General features: G+C 42.5%; 1 protein-coding gene across 1 annotated transcript in view; it reads right to left on the bottom strand.

The window, feature by feature from the left end:
• Positions 1 to 23,228, bottom strand: part of LOC117588066 (discoidin domain-containing receptor 2) — a 139,597-nt gene that overhangs the window by 41,145 nt on the left and 75,224 nt on the right. The window contains exons 9-15 of the mRNA XM_034279126.1: positions 20,354 to 20,494; positions 19,465 to 19,709; positions 18,845 to 18,992; positions 14,055 to 14,148; positions 13,482 to 14,021; positions 9,034 to 9,282; positions 8,501 to 8,593 (exon numbers count right to left, since the gene is read on the bottom strand). Coding sequence (XP_034135017.1) covers positions 8,501 to 8,593; positions 9,034 to 9,282; positions 13,482 to 14,021; positions 14,055 to 14,148; positions 18,845 to 18,992; positions 19,465 to 19,709; positions 20,354 to 20,494 — 1,510 coding nt within the window. The remainder of the gene's footprint in view (positions 1 to 8,500; positions 8,594 to 9,033; positions 9,283 to 13,481; positions 14,022 to 14,054; positions 14,149 to 18,844; positions 18,993 to 19,464; positions 19,710 to 20,353; positions 20,495 to 23,228) is intronic.

Here is a 23,228-nt window from a genome sequence, read left to right as displayed (position 1 = left end):
CATTCAGAGGATATAGGATATACATATATATGTATATATAACATCGTGTGGGTGCAATTTACATGCAGTGGAAGGGGATCCTCCTCCTGCCATTGGAATGGAGCTCCTCCTGTGGCATGTGTTATTAAAATTTATGTGCGAAAAAGGTGTTGAAAACCGGACATGGGACAAGGGTCATGAGACATGGGGACCGGGTCTGAAAGCAGCTCTTAAATAAACAACAGAAAATACAACTTCTTGGCCACTGCAAAGGTTTTGTTTAGCTTTAAATCGTGAAATATAATACAATAAAAAGTATTAGGCTACATTAGAAACGATGTCGAAAACAAGCCAGGTTGTTGATATTTTATTGCAAAAACTAATCTGATCTAATAGAGGGTTTATTAAAATGAAAATTGTAACCCAAAATAAATCGAAATTTAAATCTTTTACACAAACAAAATCAGATTTCATTTAATTCCATCTGCATGTTTTTTAAAGGCATCAAAGTGGTGTGTCTTTGCTGCAGTTCCCTTCCCAGTTCCCAAGTTTTGTATTTGGATTTGGCATACAACAAGGAGAAAAAAAAAATACACAAAAGCAAAGACCAAGAAAAAAAGGAAAAGCTTAAAGCAAATATGACCCCCTGTAAAGCCAGTGTAAATATGGTCAAGGATGTGTATTTTTTTTCCACGAGTACATGCGCTACGGTGGATGCCAAAAGGAACCCTCATATAGACGTAGGCAGCGCCAAGGCTGAAGTTGTACACAGAAAGGGGGCAGTTCATGAGGGGACGGTACATGGAAGACGGAGGAGCTCAGCGCTGGAAAGGGCAAGCGATTGGGAAGAAGAGTTGAAAGTGGAGAAGAGGAATTTAGTTCAAATGTAATGCCATTAAATCATTGGGTTGTAGCAGGGTTTATGGAGCGAAAGATCTAGGAGGGAATGTCTATGCTAATTTGGTTATTTCAATTGCAGAGTATCCAGGCAACGTCCTAGCCCAGCCATGCCCACTCGTTGCAGCACTCTCGTAGCACTCTCTACCCTCTGGAGGAATATTTGCATGTCTGCAAATTGTTGCATAGCTGCATTTTTGAGTCATTTCTGCTGCTGCCTTTCAAGTGGGGGTAATTAAGAAAGCAGAAAAGCGAAAGGCACCAGGACACAGGCCCCCTTGGAGCCCATAAAAACAGGCAGAAAAGGCGGAAAGAGAATGTCACTCTAGGCTTAGCCCTGGCAGGCCTCAGGAAGCTGTAGCTGTACTTGGTTCTGCAAAGAACCTGTAAAGGCAGAAGTTTATTTAAAATAAAATATGCCATTAGCTGGACAGAGATTTAAAGATGCAGGACACTCGACTGCAATGTGGTTCGTTCGTTTTATCAGTTGCCAAACAGCACAGGGGACTCTGTCCCCTCCACTTTGTCCCTTTGTTGGTCAGAAAGATAAGCCAGAAGTAGTCACAGAAACAGGAGGGAAAGGAAGAGCGAGCTATCTCTATTGCTATGTGTGTTTGTGTGCGAGAGAGCTTTATCCAGTGCTGTTTACACCTGCTGCACATTTTCGGTTTTGATGTTCTCAACTTTGCAGTTTATTTTTTGGATATGTATTTTTGGATATTATAAACCCTTTGACATCCACTGGATGCTGGCTGTTGCTGTGTTGTCATGCTGCTGCCAGGAGGCTCCCAGGATACAGCAGGAAACCAACTTTATCTAGCATTTCATGCAACACTCTCTCTGCGTGGCACTCCGCTTCCTAGGGTTGCCCGGGTTTTAGCAGCAGCAGAGAGCTGTCACTGTCAAAGTGACTGTCAACATGTCATTCAAAATGAAAATTAATAACAAAATATGCAGGGCAAACAGAGGCAACACTTCCATGGCCAACACTTGCCACACGCAGACATAGACAGGGATATATTTATACCCTTTGACCCCTCTACAACACAGCCAGTCAATTGTCGAACTTTTGGGGGCGGACAGCAGGCGCCACTTATCAATAGATCATGGGGCAAAATCCATCGAAATTATGATACTGAAATTGATTTTGAAAAAGATCCAAGTGCAGAGATTGTTCAGAAAATTAATGAGGGATTTGTGGAAGGAGCTCTGCTCTAGGAAGCATAGCTTTAGGTTACTTTCAGCGTGGAAAAATACTAAGGTACATATTTGGTTGAGTGATATATGTAAGTATCCATAGACGTAGCTCTGATTCTTCGAATTTTAGAGTGTAGTTAAATATGAGCAGTACTACAAAACCTTTTAATGTTGTTTAAATATTTATGATAAATATATCTGTGTTTCCTTTTGACATGCACTTTTTCTCTGAGTGTTGAATGTACAGAGAAGTACTCTCTGTCAGGAATTTCGGATCCAAACATCTCCCTCCTTTTGTGGCACCTTTCAATTTGTAACTGAATTTACCTGAACAATCATCATCCTTAAGTGTTGGCCAAGATGCCACATTGTGAGCGAAGGGAGCGACGCCTTCGATGGGCATAAGGAGACTGAGAGAATGCACAGAATGCCAGGGGAGAATGGGCGAAAGATTGGGAAGGGCTATGGTTCTTACATAAACCATAAATGATTTACATGCAGCGTTGCCGTCGCCATCGTTGTTGCAGCTGGCAACACTTTTATCAACATTTCCTGCCAACAAACAGAGAAATGGAGAGCCCTGCAGAAATGGAGAGGCAGGGAGAGCTGGAGACAAGGAAAGCCAAGTGGGGGAGGAAACGGAGAAACTGAGAAATCCGGATGAACGGGGATGCGGAGAAATGCTTCCATGCGAAGGAAGTTGAGGGAACCACAGGATATGGAAATACTCGTAAAACAGAAATGGATTCAAGGGACCGCGAGAATCCTTCCTACAAATGTGTGGCCCAGCCCAAAAAACAGTGTAATGCATTTTTCAGTTCCTCGGCTTTAAAAAGTGTTGGCATACGCTTCAAGGATGATTCTTAGGCGTTTCGAAGAATTTGCAGCATTTCTTAATATTTTCTGTGAGTTTTGGATTGAGATGGATTTTTAGCATAAATTTAATGGAAATTTACTTAGAAGAAGTAATGCCAGATATAATGATGCTGCATGCTCCACCTCTGCTGCATCTTCAGTCGACCCATCCTTCTCCAATTTATCTTCTCTCTATGCCACAGGTCCACCCGCGTCAAGAGCCTCTTCGGTCAATCCTCAATTTCTCTGTGTGGGGGGAGGTGGCTGTAAGCTTACTCTGTCCAAATATGCAGAAACCCAATACACTCTTCAGAGTACCCACTGGATAGTCAAGCTGCCTTTACCTCCCCCTGCCCCTTACATATTGTATAACGATGTAGTTTGATTTTTGTTGTCCCTCGCTTCTTGGCCTTTTTCTGGCGTTTCTACCAAACAAAACCCCTTATCAGCGAACCATTTCCGTACTTCTTTTGGCCATGAGTGTGAGAGGTGCCAAAAGGAAGATGGCGATGTGGCTGGGGCATGGACGGCAGGGAAACGTTGCGTGGCAGCAGAAATTGTTCAAAAATAGTTCTGCCAATTGGAAAATCCCCAAGAAGAAGCTGTGGCAAAAGCAAAATAACTGACGAAAGGAATGGACAGGGACGGACAGAGAAGGTACATTAAATGATGGAGGGGAAGTATAATGTTATACAGATCTGCGGGACTCAGCCATCGGTTCTCTTTTCTTTCCCCCCACTTTTTACACGGTATCACCAGCAACGAAAACCATTCACAGTGAAAGCTTTTATCCTTTCCTCACACCCAAAAGATATGCAATTTTCTGCTTCTGCTGCTGTTTTCTGACTCTGCTTTGTTGCTGCTACTGTAGAAAATGTCAACGTGGGTGGGGTCGAGTGGGTGCGCATGTGTGCTGCCATACGCTGTTGTCATTTATTGCCATTTGCTCCTCAGTGCAGTTTTCATGTAATTTTCAAGTATTTTTTCAACACTCTTCCCACCACCACCACCACCACCACCACCACCACCACACACCCAAACCTCTCTAAGTCTCTCTCTTGGCAGCCGCAATGCAGCAAAGTTTTTCGTTCGTCTCGTATCTGTGTTGCATGTGTATGTATATTCTCCCAATGCATTGGGGCAACACACGCCCACACAGTGGCTCACAGTGCCCCATCGCTATCCCTGGAGCCTGCCGTGCCATCCCAGAGCTCACATCAGTTAAGTAAATAACATTTTTCGCACTCTTAGTCACGTTCCTAATCATTTTTATTTGGTAACTGTTTGGAAAATGTTTGCACTGGCAGCCCAGGAGGAGCTGCCATCCAGCTCCTATCCCCCACACACACACACACACACACACACACACACACACACACATGCACAGATACCCTGACAATATTTGTTGAAATGAGCTTTGGCACTAATATCGTTTATTAGCTTGGCACTTGAGTGTTTAAATGCTGAAAAATTGCTCGTGATAGTCGTAGTCGTAGCAGTCCTTCGCTGGCAGGACACAAGCATTGCGAGGGTATAGAGGAGAGAGGATGGTGGCAGTGGATGGTGGGGCCACGTCGTTGAGTTTAATTTGAAATTAGTTGAACACTTGCTAGTGGCTCATCGTTTCCTTCGTTCTCATTTTTTTCTGCAATTTTTTGCTAACCAAGCATTTTCTTTCTAGCTTAAACAAGGATTTCCACTGCCTTCCACCGTCTTGCCACTCGCAGCCATCGTTTCGCTGTCTGCTTTGGGTCGTGGGTTTTAAGAACCAAAATAGATAGAATAGAACTGCGGCTGGCTAAGAGATTTTTGTCTTGCTCTAAATGTGTGCTGTAAATGGCAAGAAGATGTTTGTGGCTCTTGGGGAAGAGCAGCTTTAGCAATCAAATGAATAATCAAAAGCAACAATTTCCTTCTTGAACATGCGTAAATTCGTTTTACATACAACAATTTCCTAACCAAAACTCAACATTGAATGGCAGACAGGCTAAACGCCAGTGCCCCAACATCTGTTTGTGGTCAATAAATGCATTTCAGAAATTATTTCCTCCATCCTGTAAGCTAAAAAATATTTTAAACAATTGCAATCTGTAAAAGAGCTGCCCAACAATTGTAAAATCAATGAGGAAAGGCACTTCAGGGTAAGAGGATCCAGCTATTCCACATGTTGGAGCGTAGTCCCCTGCAGGGTCTGCAGTCCTCAACCAAGAAAGTCCTAGAAACAAACCACAGAAATCCTAAAAGGATTTTCGCATTTCAAGCCGACACTCGGAATGGTCAAGGGGGGGGGGGGGGATGGAAAAACATTTTCACAATATTTACTGGCAACAATAAACTCATTTCCCTTTTCTCCTAAGTAGAACTTACAACTGAAAGACAATGCCACTTCCACTGCCAAATGTCCCTTCTTCTTTTGACCAAAAAAGTACACTCACACCCGCTCGAGGGGGTGTGTGGCTCATGTCCGTATAGGTTTTTTTTTTTTGGGGCCTGCACTATTTTTCACACTATTTTCCTTTTTATCTAACAGCAGCCCAGCAGCGCATTAGCTACGAATACAATTTTAATTGTGAGCTCGAGAGTCCTTTAGGAGTTGGGCCTTCGCCACCCTCTGAAACAACAATTATTTGGCTGACAAGTTCAGGCCAAAATCAGTTTGGCAAGGCGGCTGGGGGCTATCCGAGGAATGACTGGAAAATTGGCGCAAATTTGGCTTGTGGCCAAAACTACTTAATAGTCCATAGTGCAGCCGGGTGGAAGAAAGCTGTTCGAAAGAGTGTGAAAATATATGGAACGAGAAGGGACGTGTGAGACGCTTCTTACGCGTCACAAATTTTATACCCGGCACTCAGTACTACATCTGTAGCTTAGCGGTTATTTGTCAAATTTTAAATTTTTTCCTCATCTGTCATCTACATCTACAGCACTTCTCACGCCAACACGCTCCGTTAGCTCGGCTATTGATGCTGATCAAGAATATATATACTTTATGGGTTGTATATATACAACTGTTATTCGCACAGATACAATATTCCCTATTTACTCTTCGAGTACTGGGTAAAAAAAGGTGGTGTTTGCAGAGTACGGCACTTACTATTTTTCTAGGACATTTCAGTAGCATTTTGAGCAGCACATATGTACATCATATTTGACCTTTTTCCCACTTTGTGGTTTTTCCTTAGCTGGAGGGGAAGCCCTCAGATGAGAGCTCACCTTTGCTGTCTGTGAATTCAAACAGTATTCAATGGAAGGGAAGCTCTCTCAATGCTCTGTCTGTCTATTCAGTCTCTATCTTTTTCTTTGTTTCATATTTGTCTATGGGTTACAGTTTCTCTCTCTTGCTCTTTCTTTATCTACCCTCGTAGCCGTGGGGGTCCTTGCTTTGTTTGCCTGTTGGCAAATGTAGCAGAAATCTTGCTTAAGTGAATTCAGGCTGGAATCTTAGTTAATTTTTATGGCAAATAGCAGACATTTCTACCCTGCAGAGCAGCTCAAGGGACTATGTGGCTTTCGACTGGGACTTGCAAATGCTAATTGCTGCTGTAAATTGGCCTATCTAAAGGAATAATGGAAGGCTTTGGCCACAGTCATCCACCCAGAGTCTGGAATGCGTCTGCTCTTATGCATATAATAATTGTGTGCCACAGATGTAGGTGTCATGCATTTGAATGAAGGAACCCTTCAGAGATTGTGGTGATTGGAATAGTTGATTGAGATGCCAGCATAAATTCTGATGGAATGTTAAATGCCCAGATTGGATTTGCCCATTGGAAAATTAATTTCGAAATATGAAAAGTTGATTGGCAAAAGTAGAAGGATGCCAGAAAATGGGAAAATATTTTTGAAATATAACAAAAAATTGCTCATTATTAAATAAAATATTTTCAAATTTAAACTTAATGATTTCCTATTTAGATTAAAAATTTGCATATTAATTTATTTTATTACGAAGCTGTCATATGTACATTAATTTGATTGTATTTATTTTGAAGTGTTTTGCGGATAGTTGAAATATTTTTAGGTATTGTTTAAAGTGAAAGTATTAAATTTGACTCATTTTTTTTGTTAAAAAAACCAGAATCTAAAATTGATTGTCACAGAGTTTTAGTTGTTTCATCACCAAAATTATACACTTCCACAAAATCATTGAATTTTCATGAACTAAAGGAACAAAATTGGGTTGCTGGGAATACAGAAAATAAGAGAAATACGAGCACAATCGTATCAAATATCACCCTCTGGTGATTGCAAGCTCTAATCAATTGAGATTGTGATTGTCAGCTAGCAGGTGTTCCAATCAAGAAATATATATCAATTTTCATAGAAATTCAATTTGCCCCAAACACATAATAATTTCCAAGAAGGTCTCCTGCTCAGGTGTCTTTAATGACATAATTGAATGAATTATGAGCAGAAAGAAGACCGCCCTGAAGTGAGCTTAGCAAAGTGTTGCCAAGTTAAAGATACATACACATACAGAGAGATTCTCTTTGCCATATATATAAATTGGTAATTTAATATATTGGCAGCACACACACATCGCAACAGCAAAGAGGCTGCTACAGAGCTCTGCAGAGGTTGCTGCTGCTGCTTTCGCATAAAATGTAATCAATTAAAATTAATTTGCTAATGAAAATGTCAACGATAAAAATGTTAGAAAAGGAACAACAATGGCGGGAGCTACCCCTCAACCCACACGTTTATGAACAAGTTTTCCCACAATTTTCCCCTTCTTTTCTGCTGCTTTTTCGCCATGCTTTTCAGCTTATATAAATGAATGATAGACATTGTTGTTATAGCAGCAGCAAAAGTCGAAGGGGATCAATAGACGACGTGTATGGCATGTGGCATGTTGCTACCCTACCTCAGTTCCCTCCCTCTCTCCGTAGCGAAAATGTCTTTTTATTTGTTGTGCTTTTTTTTGTGTGTTCGAAATCCAATAAGAAATGTTGTGCTATTTTTGGGGGCACGCAATTGTCAAATGCTACCTGTGTATCCTTGGGTATCCTTCGATTGCATAACCAATGAATGCAATAGGAAAATGAATGTTCCCTCCCCGAATGTGAATGCTCGAATAAGTCGAAAGCAATATGCTGTTTGACAGCAATTGGCCCCACCGAAATGGCCAACGTGACGTATGAGTGCGATGTACTGCGGTGTAGCAGTATCTTTGTAGTTGTATCTCTAACTGGCCAAAAATTTGGTTCTTAGAGCCATATGCATGGTCATAAATTTTGCCTTTGCGGGTTTGTACGCAATAAGCGGCCAAAATATTCTAAGAGGTCTGCCGTTGTTTATTTATGATTTCGATCAAGCAACAGGGCAGCCAATGCTAGGTGGTTTTTTGGGTGGCAGAAAATACAATTGGAACATTGATTAATAGTTTATTGTGGCTGTAAGGTAGCTGTAGGAGAACTACCACAAGTTTCCGAGTATTTAAAGTTTCTCTAAAATTCAGCAGAAAAAACATTCAAGTCTCGGTGCAGGAGGATGTCAGCGCCATTGCCCCCTGCTTCACTTGGATGGTTCTGTGTTATCTCTGTGTGTGTGTAGCGGTGGGGGTAGCACTTACCTTGTTGCCAGATCCCGATGTACGAAATTCATTTGCTCCAAATGCTTCATGCCCGATGCAATTTGTGTGGCAATGTAAACTAAGCAGCCATAGCTGTGGGTGTGGCATGGTGTGGCAGGAAGAGATGGCGCGGCATCAAATGAGAATTTCGGAAAAGTTTTTCCAAAGCGACAACGAGGCAAAAGTCGTGCCGCAGAGAGTGGGCGGAGCGGGGTAGTGTTGGGGTAGAATGAGCCCCAAGTTAACGAAGTTTTTACATCCGTTTGCGCATGTTGCATGATGGTTGGTGGTGGTGCGGTGCGGTGCGGTGGTGCGTCGTTCGGTGGCGGATCGTTGTAATCATTGAACACGAGACCGGAAGTGTAGCGTCGTCGTCGTCGGTACAGGAAGTGCGATAAAAGACGCACAGCAGCAGCAGCAGTAAAAAAGAAAGTAAAGTAGAAAACCCCAGAAAAAGGGAGAACGAAAAACATTAGTTACAAAGTAGATCCTTTAAGGATGATTGCTTCCTACTTTCGCTGCGTTTCGCTTACCTTAGACTCTTGTTGGCCATCAGTCCGCTGGTTTCGGCCACATGCTCCTGCAGAAACTGATTCAAGTCGCCCAAACAATTCGAATAGTCCTGCACAATGCAAATGGGTTCATCACGCAGACAAGCGCCCACCAATCGTGCCACATTCGAATCCGAAAGACGCGCCAACTGTTTGGCCTTGCAGCGGAATTCCTTGCGCAGATGATCGCTGGCTCCAGGCCGCAGTGTGGCAACAGCTACCAGAGTGGCACTACAAGGGAGAAACGGGAAAGTGATTAGTCTCTCCTAAGGGCAGATCTGTAATACCCTGCTGGCACACACGTATTTCCAGCAGCACAAAAAGAATAAATTCCTTTCACAGGTGACTGAAAACCACAGACAGAAACTGGTGGAAGCAGAGGGGGAGCATGGGGACAGAAAGGCACCAGCAGACAAAGAACAAATTTGTCAGCCATTCGGGAGAGTGGGGGAAAACGAGTTGGAATTTCGAGTTGAAATCAAAAATTCGCATAACAATAGTTGACAATGACGAAAAACCGCAATCCGCAATACTTTAATGCGCACAGACACAACAGACAGATATTCTGGCAGACAGACAGACGGAGAGAGAGAGAGAGAGTCAGAGTGTGACACCGAGGAAGGAAGGACATCACAAATGGTTAGATGAAAAGGCATAAAGCAAAGTGAAAACGATATGAATATGATGTGAGTCCATGTCCTCTTTCTTTCTCTCCCAGGATGGAGTTACTCCTTTGACGACTGTTGCTGCTGCTGGTTGTGGCTCTGCCTCGCCGGCCCCCTATTGTTGTCACAAATAATGCCATGTCTGCGGTAAGAGCAATAACAAGAACGGACAATGGTGGCAAGATCAGGTGGCATTGAACGAACCTATGGATACTCTTGATTCTGCTTTTTTTTCTAGGGTGAAGACAGTTTGTTTGTGTGAAAATCCACAGAAAGGTATTGGCTATATTCATGTTTTTGATATCCATACTTTTTTATCCCAAATTATATAAATTATATTAGATATTAGCTAGGAAAACTTTATCTATACCGATCCGGATCCTTATTAATACTTTTGAGCATTCATAGGAAGGCTCTCCGTACATTTACAGCTAAATATTTATGATTTTCTCTAAAACACAAATCTCTAAATAAACTTTGATTCTCCTCATCACAAAGCCCGTCCGCGAATCAGAATACCCTAAAATAGTGTAAAAAACAATTGCTGAGGCACATGCTCTCTCTGGCCACAAAAAAGCTTATCAGAAATTCCATTATGAAAACTTGAAAGCACACAGGAAGAAAAAAACAACGAATAAAAGAGGAATGAAAAAATCCAGCAGTTAACGTCAACAGCCAGAGACCATGTCCCGAGAGCCCACATGCACAGGACATCCCAGGACGTGAGATGAGTTTTTTGAGTGGCCGCAGAGCGGTAGAGAGTGAGAGACATAGGGAGAGAATTGTTGTTACCTTTGATTTCGTTTTGTGTTCCGTTTAATTGAAGCTTTTTATTGCACATTATGCATGAAAGAGGGGGAGCACAGAGAGGATCAAGAGAGGGTCATGTAAGGGTCCGCTGGGGATTGTGGTTGATTTTCGGGAATATATACATATATCAGGTTCTGCATGGCCCTGTCTATTGTGCATAGGAAAAGCCGCTGGGCAATGTGCCGTTTTACGTGATGTTTACTAATACAAACGCAAAAACGGCTGGTGGATGTATGTATGCACGTCCAGCCCTGATATAGATCCGTGAGAACGAAGCAATAGCTGGCAGATTTTTAAAGGCAATATTCAACCAAAGTTGAGTTTTCAATAATTAATAAAAAAGATATATCTACCAGAAATCAATTTAAAATACTTAAAATAAGAACTATAAACATTTCAAAAATATATCAGTAAAAAGGTTATTGGTCTCAAAATTATATTCAAACGAGAAGGGACGTGTGAGACGCTTCTTACGCGTCACAACTTTTATACCCGGCACTCAGTACTACATCTGAACCTTAGCGGTGTTTTGTAAAATTTTAAATTTTTTCTTCATCTTCATCTACATCTAAAATACTTCTCACACCAACATGAATGAGAGAATGTGCAAAAAACCAATGTAAGCTGCGGGACTGGGTGAGTTTAGCTACTGCATATTAATTTCTTCATTGTGTCTATAATAATGATCCAATCGGATTTGGTGATCTGATAGATATGGTCATTCCCTACGTTTTTAGATTTCTGTTATCTTCAAAATTGTAGGTTTGGGAGGTTTTCGCCCTTGTGCGGGGGCGGAAGGGGGCGTGGCGCATTTTTGAAATACACTTGTAACACTGTGAGCAGAAGTCTGGAGCCAAAATTTGGTGGTTCTAGCATTTATAGTCCCTGAGATCCAGGCGCTCAACAAGACGGACGGACAGACATACAGACGGACAGACGGACAGACAGACATGACTCAATCGACTCGGCTATTGATGCTGATCAAGATATATATACTGTATGGGGTCGGAAACGTTTCCTTTTGTGCGTTACATACAACCGTTATTCGCACAAATACAATATACCCTATTTACTCTTCGAGTACCGGGTATAAAAATATACCGAAAACTATTCCTAAAAGAAAATATATTTTATGTTATTAAACTAAACCAAAAATCAATTAGAAACTAGTCTAGAAATACGTATACCAAGAATGTACCTTAGATACATCAGAAACTTATGCAGAAATATATATGAATAAATATAATCGATATATTTATGAAAAACATATATTCCAAGATTCCAGCATCTTTTCTTATCATCATCTGTATCCTGTATCTGTATCTGCATCTGTATCATGATCCTATATCCTCAAAACTGAACCTTTGGTATATTCTTGTCTGCTTCTTAACCCTGAAAGTTTGCTTCTTTGAAATTTGCAGCAAGCAGTTCACTAGGGCCTATTGTTTTTGCTTCAAGAGCAAGCGATCAAGTTGTCCTGAAGATAAGTCTCGTTTTAAACCTCGTCTTAAACCCTTAACAATTGGTTCGTTACCAAGACGATCTCTGGTAATTCCATCCAAAAGCACACCTTCCCCCACACTCTTTTGGAAGCAGTTTCCACTGTACTCAAATATCCAAGTGCAGGGCTTTCCATTTTGACCTGTCATTTCCTTCTCGTTTTGCGAATTGTGCGTGAATTGTGGCTTTGATTTTCGAGCTCAGAAAATGTCTATTATAATTTCCATCTGTGGTCCTGTGGACAATAAAGTCCATCTGTTGTCTGATAACTGTCTATCCAGCTGTCTATTAATATTTTATCCAGCACCATGCGCCAGGGGAACAGAGACAGGAGGCACAGGTTCTCGAAGAGTGGCAATACTCTGGGAGTGCCCGGAGAGTGACTATCTCTCTGTGTGGGCTTGTGTGTGAGTGTTAATTATTTTGCATACATCTATATATCTATCTATTGGGCTGAGCTGCGTCTGTGCCTGAGTCTGCATCTGTCTGGGTATTTGTGAGGTTTCTATGCTGGTTTTTGCAGCCACTGCAGTGGTTTACTGGCAGAACCTGTGACTCTGCCTCTGCCTCTGTTTCAGCACTCTCCTGGCACTCCCCTGGCCACAGCTGCCTGCACTCGGTCTCTTGTGGCGTCCTCTGTGCATCTGCTGGTGCAATATTACGTATACGTAATACGTTTTGTGGCTTTCCAACCGCAAAACTATTAAAGCAAGCAGGCAAATCGAATTGTTGCGTTGAGTAACATATTAAAATGTGCCAGCAGACAGGACAGAACGAAGCCGATGAGGCCAGACACTAGAACATTGTTCGTCGAGCCTTGGACTCTAATTGATTTTTGCATTGCAAAACCAATAGAACGGAACCAGGAATCAGAGGTAGCAATTGTCATGGGCATATATTTCAATTGAAAGGCAGAGCGGTAGGCAGCGGGGGTGCCGTGCCGATAGAGTGGAGCTTTCTTAAGTGTAATTGGATTTGCAAAGAGAGCAAAGGTTTTGTGGTTAAAATAAGAGTATAGCTATAGGAGCATCAAAGCTGTAACAGATGATTATTTGCTAAGGGAACTTCGAGGAATGCATGAGCTATAATTCCCTGAAGGAATGACCATATAATCATGGGGAATATTATTGCAATTCTTGAGTTTATTAGCGGATGTTCAGTGTTAAATTTAGACTACCATAGACTAAATCGCTGCCACTAGGGCAACTTTTTCCTGCGAAAACTTCTGTTAATCTGAACCTCATTTTGACTGTAGAAATTTCAACTGCAGCTGCAGTTGCATGCGAGTTGTGTGTGTGCCTCACAAATAGCAACTCGATTAGGCCTGCCATGCAGCAGGAAAATTAACTGGGAGGGACCTCACTGGCACTGGCTTTGGGTTCTGTTTCTGTTTCTGTTTCTGGGGTTGCAATGGACTTTCCTTTTTTCCTCCCCCCCTTTTTGGTGTGTACTTACTTCAGGACATTTGTTTCGCACAAATGCAGTTCCCCGAACATGCCGGAGCCCAGTTTCTCGACGATGACCAGGGACTGACGTGGAAACTCCTGCACTTGGCAATTGGCCTGCTCTTCGTTAATGTCGGCGAAATTAGCGCTCATATCCAAATTGTAATGATGCGGTTTGATGCCACCACAGCCACCACCTGCTACAATGGTGCCCACTCCAAGGCCCATGCTGCCCGCGCCCACACTGATGCCCGTGGGCGTTGTCGCTGCCGTTGTCGAGGAGCTGAGACTCAACGAGCCACTACTCTGCGAGCCCGGTGGCGGCACGGACATGGGTTTGCTGCAAATTGGTGTGGCTGCATAATATTTCTCCGGCGGCGGTGGCACTGGCGGCGGTGGTGGCAGCAATGGCAGGCTCCCAACAGGCAATGCCACGGGCAGTGGCACGGGCAGTGGCAGAGGGAGTGTGGCAGCATTAAGAGAGTTGCGTGCACTGGTGGTTACGACGACGACGCCGCTGCCGCCGACAGCGGAGGAGGGTCCATTGCTGATGGCAGCACCAGCACCAGCACCAGCACCAGCCCCAGCAGGAGGCGGCGGAGGTGGAGGTGCACCATTGGGAAGCAGCTGCTGCATGTGCGGCACCGCATAGTCCTGGCACACAATGTCCGGTACATCTGACAGAGACAGCGCAATAAGATTGGAAGAGACAGAGGAAGAGAGTGTTAATTTTTTACCGTAAAAATGGGTAGAAATTTGTTGGAAATAGCGGAAACTCTGGCAAAAACTTAACCTCACTAAACAATAAAACTTTTTTAAGCGCCAGACGAATAAAAGTTGCACACCCTCCCAAAAAAAAGATGGGGATTATACAGATGAGAAAAGCAGACGGACTAAGAGAGGGACTAAGAGAGGGTAAGGGAAAAGGCTTTTTTTTACCCTCTTAAGATAAGGTTAGGTCTTGAAGAGAGAGCTATAAAGATTACTAGAGAGTGAGATCCAACTATACCCAAAATGAAAGGCAAAAACGTTTTCGAGGAAATCAAGTCCTTGGAAATAGTTTGCGGAACATTTTCGAGATGAAAACTTTCAAGAAAGATCTTAAAATGTGCTTGCAATTCAATTCAATAAGAATTTGTGCACTTAAATAAAGCTTTAATATACACGTCGCGAGTTTTGTGACTTGCACAATGGAAATTATTTTGAAAAGGTTTGGAATTGTTCGATCTGTACAAGTGTAAAATATCGTTTAATCGAGCTGAAACCCCATATACCCCATAACCCCCCCAAATTATTATGAATTCCGCGATAAACCAATTATTTCCATTATTTTGATACTCCCAGAAGCTTTCTTTCTTAGGGAACTTGGCGGTCAAAAATATTGGAAACTTGTGGGTCATTTCAGGGAATATTTTCTTTTCTTAATCTCTGGAGATTTCCATTAATTTGGATATATAAATCTGTCTGTACGTATTTTTAATTTTCCAAATATCCTTCTTATTATTTTTGAGAAATAAATTCGATTTTCCTTCATTTTAATTTTTAGCTATTTTTAACTATTATTCAATATTCTCCACCAATACCCCTGGTATTTCTCCACATCTAATATTTCAATACTGATTTTATTTCAGGTAAGTTTCAACTTAAATTTCATAAATATTCACCCATCCAAAGGTAAGTTGTAGCCTGTTTCCTTTCTTCAACTGTGTTTCAGGACTTCTTTTCTTTTTTCGTTGTAGAGATCGACCACATATGCTTTCGAGTCCCCCCTCGCTCCAGAGCCAATAAATTCAGACGACAGGCCACAAAGTGCAATGGTTTGCATTTGTGAACAGTTTTGCATTTGCCATTTCCTCAACATTTCCTTCGGCTCGAACATTTTTCCCTCTACCCCACTCGCCCTCCCGCTGATCCCTTTTGCATTGGTTTTCATTTGTCTTGTCCCGAAAGTCCGAGAGACTTTTCTGCCTTCAACTTCAAACTTTTCCCATTTAGACCCCAACAAAAAAAAGAAGAAGCAAAACCACAAGACCTTGGAAGGAAAACAAGAAGGAAAATGTTGGCGGAGTGGGGGGAAATGTGGGGCGAAGTGGCGTGTGGCGAAAAACTAAATGAAATTAATTGCAACATGGGCGAAAGAGACAGAGAGGAACAAAGAGGAAGAGGCACCCAAAAGGAAGAACTTTTAATTTTATTGTTGTTGTAATAATATTATTTAGTTTCGTCTTCGTGTGTGTGTGCCAGTGTTGCCCCATTGTCTCGTTTTTGCAGGGGGTAAGGGGCGGGTGCTTCTGTAATTTTTGCATTCGTTTTTGTGTCCAAAAAGTACCAGAAAAACATAAAATAACAGACTGAGAATGAAGGAAATAGACGGCCATAGAGTGACAAAGGGAGGAAGAGAGAGTGGGAGAATGAGACAGTTCCACAGTGTGCAAAAGAGACAGAAAGAAGCCCCACAGTTTGGATGTTAGAGACAGCGAGACAGACAGACAGACAGACAGACAGACACTCAACGAACGTTAATGACAAAACTTTTCGACGACTGAGCGAAATTCGTATGCAAGTTTTCTTCAACCAAAATGTACGAGTATGCTTGCCAAATATGTATGTACATATGCGTGTGTGAATCTGTATCTGTATCTTGCCCATATACTTATATGTGGGCTGTGCAATCAGTGCCCTCTCAGCTTTTGAGATGCACTGAAGTTTTGTGGCCTTCCTTCTCTCCTACGAGCTATTCGCATTTCCCACAAACTTGTAGAACATTTTCCGCACAGCTACAACTTTTTAGCAATTACCCTACGATTTTGTAGATATATTTATGGAAATCGTGGGGATTATTATGGATTAGTCTGGGAACTTTGAACGATTTGATGACCTCTGGTAGTACTGGGTACTAAAATCGGACAGGAACTGGCAGAGCTTCCAATATTTGATAAGTTTTTGTGCATTTGTAGGCTGTTTTACGCTCTGGGACAGGAACTGTCATACTTGATCAGTTTTTAAACATTTTAGGACCCTAAACCTTACTAAATAAAATTATTTTGCTCTATTACTACTTCTAATATCCCTAACTAAACCAATAAGCCCATCATTTATGGCTAAACGCAGCCCTAATTCAGCTATAATCTAAGTATTTGCTGTATCGAATCAGCCTCCACAGGCTGCACTTCGTGCAGCTCTCAAATGAAGCCATTTCCAAGTCGATTCATAAATTGGATTTCCCCTTTTGAATATGGGATTTTCCAGAGTATACAAGAGAGACCCGCCTGGTCCTTGGAGCGACCCGTGCATGGGTCGACCTGCTTTTAAACGACTTTCGTGCCGGGTCTCCTTCATCCTAACTTCTTACCACTCGTTCTTCGTTCTTCGTTCCTCGTTCCTTATTGCCATGTTTATTTGCATGCAATGTTATTAAGTTTTGTGGCATTCTGCCTCGCTCGCTCTCTCTCCCGGTCTCTCTTTTACTTTCTGGTCGTGCAAATTGGCAGTTGACTTCAAAAATAGACTTTAATTTGAGTGAGTCGTGGACTCGCTGCAACTTTTCCACAGCCAGAGTTTTCCGACCGAGAGAGAGAGTGAGAGCGAGTAAGAGAGAAGTTTTCAAGCACTCAATTTTGTGGGGCGTGCGATGTGAGCGCGCGAGACTGTGACGAGGTCTGCGGGGGTCTCTCAAACTTATAATTTATTTGAGCTAAATTAAATTATTATAGCAAGCAGGCGGACAACCAGACATCCTTTTGGGATGAACAGCAGGCAGAGAGGCAGCGAGCTATGACAAATATTTGCTGGCCAGTTATAAAATGCACCCAAAGGCAACATCAGAAAACTTTTTGCCAAATGACTCGAGCGCATGAAAGGCGTGCCATAAACGTTTATGATGAAAGCAGTAGATCCGGGCGGTACAGAGGATGTAGAAGATAAGACGGGAACAGATGAGGCAGGAGGATGCCGAATAAACCGAGCAGACAGAATAATCTGCTCCCAAAATGCTGAGGTGGTGGGGCTGTGCTATGGAATGCCACATAAAACAATGTGGACTGCATCCCCTTAGGTTGGTTCGTTGGTTACTCGTCGAAGCTACACGTAACGTAACCCGAACCTAAGGAGACAAAAAAAAGGATGCTCTAGCATGCCCTTAGGCGTCTCCCATGTGAAATGTGAACGAACCGAACCGGACAGAAGACATTAGAATTCATTACAATTTACGTAGCAGAGGTCGTAAACTTCTAACTGCAGCTTCCTGCAGTTCATCTGGCAATTAAAACACATGTGCCACACATGTCGCATGTCCTGTGTGTCCTTTGCGTCCTGTGTGTCCTCTATGTCGTGGAGAAGTAACAAAAAACCAGACAGGACAAAAAAATTGAGCACTACAGGTTGATGAAAAGTGTTGATACTCTTGGGGCTCGCAACGAATGGAGGGAATTTTCTTGCAATTCAAGGAGATTTTGGGAGCTCATAGCAATAGGAATAGGAGTATATTTCATAAGGATTGTCTTGGGAATAATATTTTTGCTTGAGTATTTTTTGTATACATTTTCTTCAGTATTATGTTTAGTGACTATTTCATTCAGTAATTATATCTATTAATTTATTTTTATGTTTCTGTGGAAAATAAATCCTTAAACTAAATGAGAAGTTCCTTCCCCAATACTTACTTTCTCCCACCTCAATATATTTTTCTTAAACGAACACAAAATTCCCTCATACCCTTACTCTCTCTCTCTCTCTCTGCTGCGAAGAGTAACTGAAAACTTCCGCCTGACTCAGCGATTCAACAATTATGTCCTGCGGTGCGCGCACAACGCGCATATCCCCAAAACCTGTTTTCTTCTTCATCATTTTTTTGGGGTTTTTTTTTTTTGGCTGTCCAGTTTCTTTGTTGTGCTACTTCGGCAGCCAGTACTGGCGCCCTGCCACACCTGGTGGCAACAATGCCACCGAACTTTCAGGATCCATGTTGTGCGCTAAATTAAGCATTGCTTTCTCAGTGGCGTTTCTCTACTCGTTTTTTGTTTTGTTTTTTGCCCTCGCATCGCAACATGGCCTGCAGGATGAACATTTGCATGTCCTGTCACAGACAGGACGCAAAACATCAAACTCATCAAGAGGCGACACCATCAGGGGCCAGCCCATACAAATAGGAGAGCGAGAGAGAGAGAGAGAGGGAGAGAGAGGGAGAGAGTCAAGTGCCATGCTGTGAGGCACGGCTCCCGAGTTTTATGGCTGATGGGCAGAGGGGTCCACAGCCCACACATCATTGTCATAGACGGTGCGTCTCGTACCCCATCATCATCATCATCATCATCGTAGTGTGTTCTTTATATGGATATAGAGAGAGAGAGTGACTGGGGGGGATTGTGGACTCACCTGTATAGTCCGGCGTTACATGCTGACGCTGCAGGTCATTCATGGAGCATCCACTGGCCGCACTGGTGTACATGTTCACATTGAAGGGCTCATGGTACAGACTGTTCTTGTCAATGGACGACTCATTGTCATCCATTGTTGTGACCACCTGAGGGGGACAAAAGAGCGGGTAAGAGACAGGTAGGAACGGAGGGGGTCGAGTGCTGGTGAGTGAGTAAAAAATTGCACCAGATAGTGACTGAGTAGTGAGACTGAAAAGTGAGAAAAAGTGTTGTGTTCATTCTATTTTTTTGTTCGCTGCATGTGTGTGTGTGTGTGTGTGTGTGCTGCATCCTGGAATGCCAGTTACTACAGTTTTTAATCATGATTTCTGGTGGAATATGCCAGAGCTGCTACGGCGTTAAGGTTCTATTTATTTTTTTTTTTTTCTGTTTTGCTGTTGCCCCAATATTTGACATGCATTCTGGGTGGTCCATCCATCCAACAGATGGGGCCATGCCCCGTAGCTAGGATATGTGCAACAGCAGGAGCATCAATTTATGCACTTTGCATGTAAAGCCCATTCGGGAGTTTTTAGAGACTGTAGGGGGAAAGGAGATTGTAGATTTTTAGGCGCTTACCTTTAGGACATTGCCGTTGCCGGTGTGGCAGAGTCGCTTATCGATGCCACCGAGTGTGTCTGGATTGAAATTATGCTGAAATGCATCCAAAACGTTGCCCCTGCCACGACCGCGCTTATTCCTCGCCACAATCAGCAATATAATGGCGACAAGCAGGAGAATAATTGTGGCCAGCACTGTGATTATGACGCCAACAAAACCAGTCGCTTCCGCTTCCTGATGGTCAATGGGTTTTGGAGAGATAACTAAAGAGAGAGAGAGAGAGAGAGAGAGAGAGAGTGAGAGTTGGATAGACAAAAGATGTATAAATACAGGAAGAATGATGCTATATTAATAAATTGTAGCCAGCCTTTTCTGTTTCTCGCCCACTGGCTTGTTGCCTGATATTTTCAATTGGCCCTGGAGTCCTTTTGTCTGCTGCAAATGATGTGCCATGCCCTCCGCACCTTCTGCACGGCTAATGAGAGTGCGGGCTGCAAGCAGTAATCTTCGAGAGCGAGAAAACTTTACAGCGCTCCCAAACTTTTATGCCGAGTTAAGAGGTACTTTTAAATAGAAGAAAATAATTAAAAGGTTTCTGCTTGGTTTTTGGGCTGTTTTGGTGAGTAGTTTTGCGAGTGCTTCACGCGCTGTTTAGTTGCAAATTTGTTTAAAGTTTTCTAGTGGTATACGATAGAAGTTTTTGGGGGTTTCTCTAAAATAAATTAGGGAATATTCAAGCAGAACTGCGTTGAATGGCGAGCAATTTCCCTGCCGCTAATTCAGTTACAGCGAAAGCCTTTCTCATTCAGTTCTGAAAGCGCAATTCATCAGCAAATTCCCGGGACATTCTGTACGGGAATCCATCAAATCAAATCAGTTCGTACTTGCGCGGATACCTCCCACTTACCCTGTGTGGTATGTTGGCTCCTTTCGCCACTGCTGACCGCTCGACCGACTTCATCGCGCTGCAGCGGATACTCGGATGTGTCCGACGGCTGTCTGATGCCATTGAGCAGGCCCTCATCCGTAAAATTGCCGACCACGGGCACTGCAACAGGATAAGAGGGAAGAGAGTGAGAGAGAGGCTAAGGATAGTATCTTACAGTTCAAAGGGGAGCTATAAAGGAGGCAAGATACAGGAGGAGGCAGAAATTTGCAAGCCAAGTGGCTAAAATGCAGCAGAAGGACGACAGCAGCCGCCGCCAGGTGGTACGATGAGGACGAGGATAATGATGATTATGATGATGATGGTGGAGGCGTGGCAGTGGCTTTGGCTGTGGCTGTGTGACAGCTGCCCCTCTGCCTTGATATACTGTCACGGCTAATGGGTCTCCGCCAGCAATTAGGGGGCGGCGGCGATGGGCGCCATGGAGAGCGATTATTATGATGATAAATGAGCAAGCCCTTCATGTCATATCAGCGCCTGGCTACAGCGAAATACAGCGAAGACGAAGACGAGGACGAAGACGAGGACCATGTCGACGTTGATGAGTGGCAATGGATGGGATAGGAAGTAAGCAAAAGAGTGGCGAAAAGTGAAGCGACTATGGACCAAGGGATGCTCTTTAGCTCTTTTTTTTTAACGATTAACCAATAATGTTAGGACTAAGACTCCATAACGATGGGAAGCCATTTGTTTGCAAAAGAAAACACAAAAAGTTTTGAATTTGCAGTGTGCTTTTGTGTGTATATTATTTGTAGTATATTTAAAGTATATTTCTCATAACAGGCAATAAAGCTGCTGTTGTTCTAGTGCTTAAAATATTTCTATGGTCCATTTTGGGTTTCTTTTGAAAAAAATCAGTTTACTGGAGAAAACTTTTGTTTGGGTATTTTTTTTAGTATATTTTTGGAGTTTTATTAGCGAAATTTTTCTATTAGGCTCGCTTTACCGATTGTCAAGATATAATTATTTTGTTATTATGACTTAAAGTATTTTTTGTGTTAAAATGTATTTGGTATAAATTGATCCGAATTTTCAAAGTATGTTCTTCAGGGCGTGTCATCATCTATTTGTCCCTACTGAACCTGACTGTGTGTCTAAGAAGATGAAAAAAGTCACTTACAGCCACTTCCACACACTTCACACTGAACACATCATGCCCGTACGCGATTGCAACGCGAATTAATGGGCATGACAAAAGCAGAAACAAGTTGAGTGCCAATTAGTGCTGCATACTTTTAGGTGCAGCGGTGGCTGTTTCATGAGGCAGCCAGCAACACCGTCCAGCCAGCCATGGCGGAAACGTTGCGATACTCCAACTTTAAGGCGTTGAAGCGTATGCCATCGGATTGTTTGCCATCGGTGTTGACATTTTGCTCCCCGACGCAACGCAGACAGAAAAACAGAACGAGCAAATCCATCGCAAAAACGCCAGACAGTCGTCAATAACAGAGCATATCGATAGGAGAGGATATCCCCAGAAATGTTTACCCATCGAGGGGACTCTCTGTTGACTCTGTTTTTCTATATCCTTTCTCCGGCTACGGTTCGGACAGCATTTCCGCCTCGAGCGTTTGTTGAACTTTCTCCCAAAAAAATACTCCGCTCCTCCCACTCCTGCTCCTTCTCTGATATTTAAAAACAAAATGGAAAACAGACAATTTTTAGTATAAATTCCGTACAAAAAAAAACTCTTCAGGGAAATGCAAATTTTTCAAGCTCTTGGCATTGATTTTGAGCTTGTTTTTTTGGCTGCAGATCCCCACCACCCACACCTTTTTTTCCTGGGTCGTCTATTTTCTTTGGCAACAAAAGTTGTTGTTTTTCGTTTACTCTTGTATGTGTTTGAATTTGCTATGCAAATAGCGACGACGGTGGAAAATGTTTTGTTTTCCCCCCCAGAAAAGTGTCTGGCAAAATGGGAACATTTCGAGGGAGGGATCCTCTGCAGGGATGCTATGGAATAAGCTAACCAAATTTGTAGGAGCGTCATATGTTGAATGAACTAAACCGGGAGTGTATGTTAATGTGTGACACCTCCAGGGGAAATATTTGAATGATAGCAGAACGAAGGAGTTCAAATTAATGATTAACATTTAGAAAGAAAATTACCAAAAAACTAGTCTGTAAATGGGGAAAAAATACATTATATGAAAACAACTAGTTCTTCCTGTTACTTATTAATATTTATATATTATTTATAAACTCCAGAAATTGTTTAAATAAAATGCAACGAAATGGATGGAAACGGATCTTAAGTATATTACTTTATTTTTATTTTCTGCCTACATATGTACATTCCAATAACTCTACGAATCAGATACATGTAAAATCCAGTATGTAGACAACTTATTCCGAGTGGCCTTAATTTTTTAGAGCATCATTTAAGTGCATCTTAGCTTCTCATTCTTTTCTACTTCCTCTGCGCTCCAGCAAGCAAATTGTTCTTGCGAAATCTACTCTAATTGACAGGTAACTTCTTCGAGATAATCTCCACTATAACCTCTCTCACTTGCAGCTGATTGTCTCACAATATCCTTGGCCTCTTTGAAACCACTTGAAAATTAAACATTTTGCAGCCTTAATGCTTTTTCAATATCAATGCACTGCCATTAAGCAAATTACTAGACGAGAAGCAATTCTATTCGTAGACGCCAAAATGATGCTCCAGTGCTCTCAAGGCCAGAGATGATGATGAAGGAGAAGCAGCAGTAGCAGTAGAATCAATTGAATTGGGTTGAGCAGAGGAGCAAGAGGGCCAAAGATGGGACCGGTTTTCTATAGAGATATCTCTGCATCGGATATGACACACAAAGCACTCGACCATATCGCTCTCACA

Source organism: Drosophila guanche, unplaced genomic scaffold, assembly GCF_900245975.1.
Source record: "Drosophila guanche unplaced genomic scaffold, DGUA_6, whole genome shotgun sequence".
Classification (NCBI taxonomy): Eukaryota; Metazoa; Arthropoda; class Insecta; order Diptera; family Drosophilidae; genus Drosophila; species Drosophila guanche.
The sequence above is the reverse complement of the archived record's forward strand: the minus strand, read 5'-3'. Positions and strand labels throughout refer to the sequence as shown.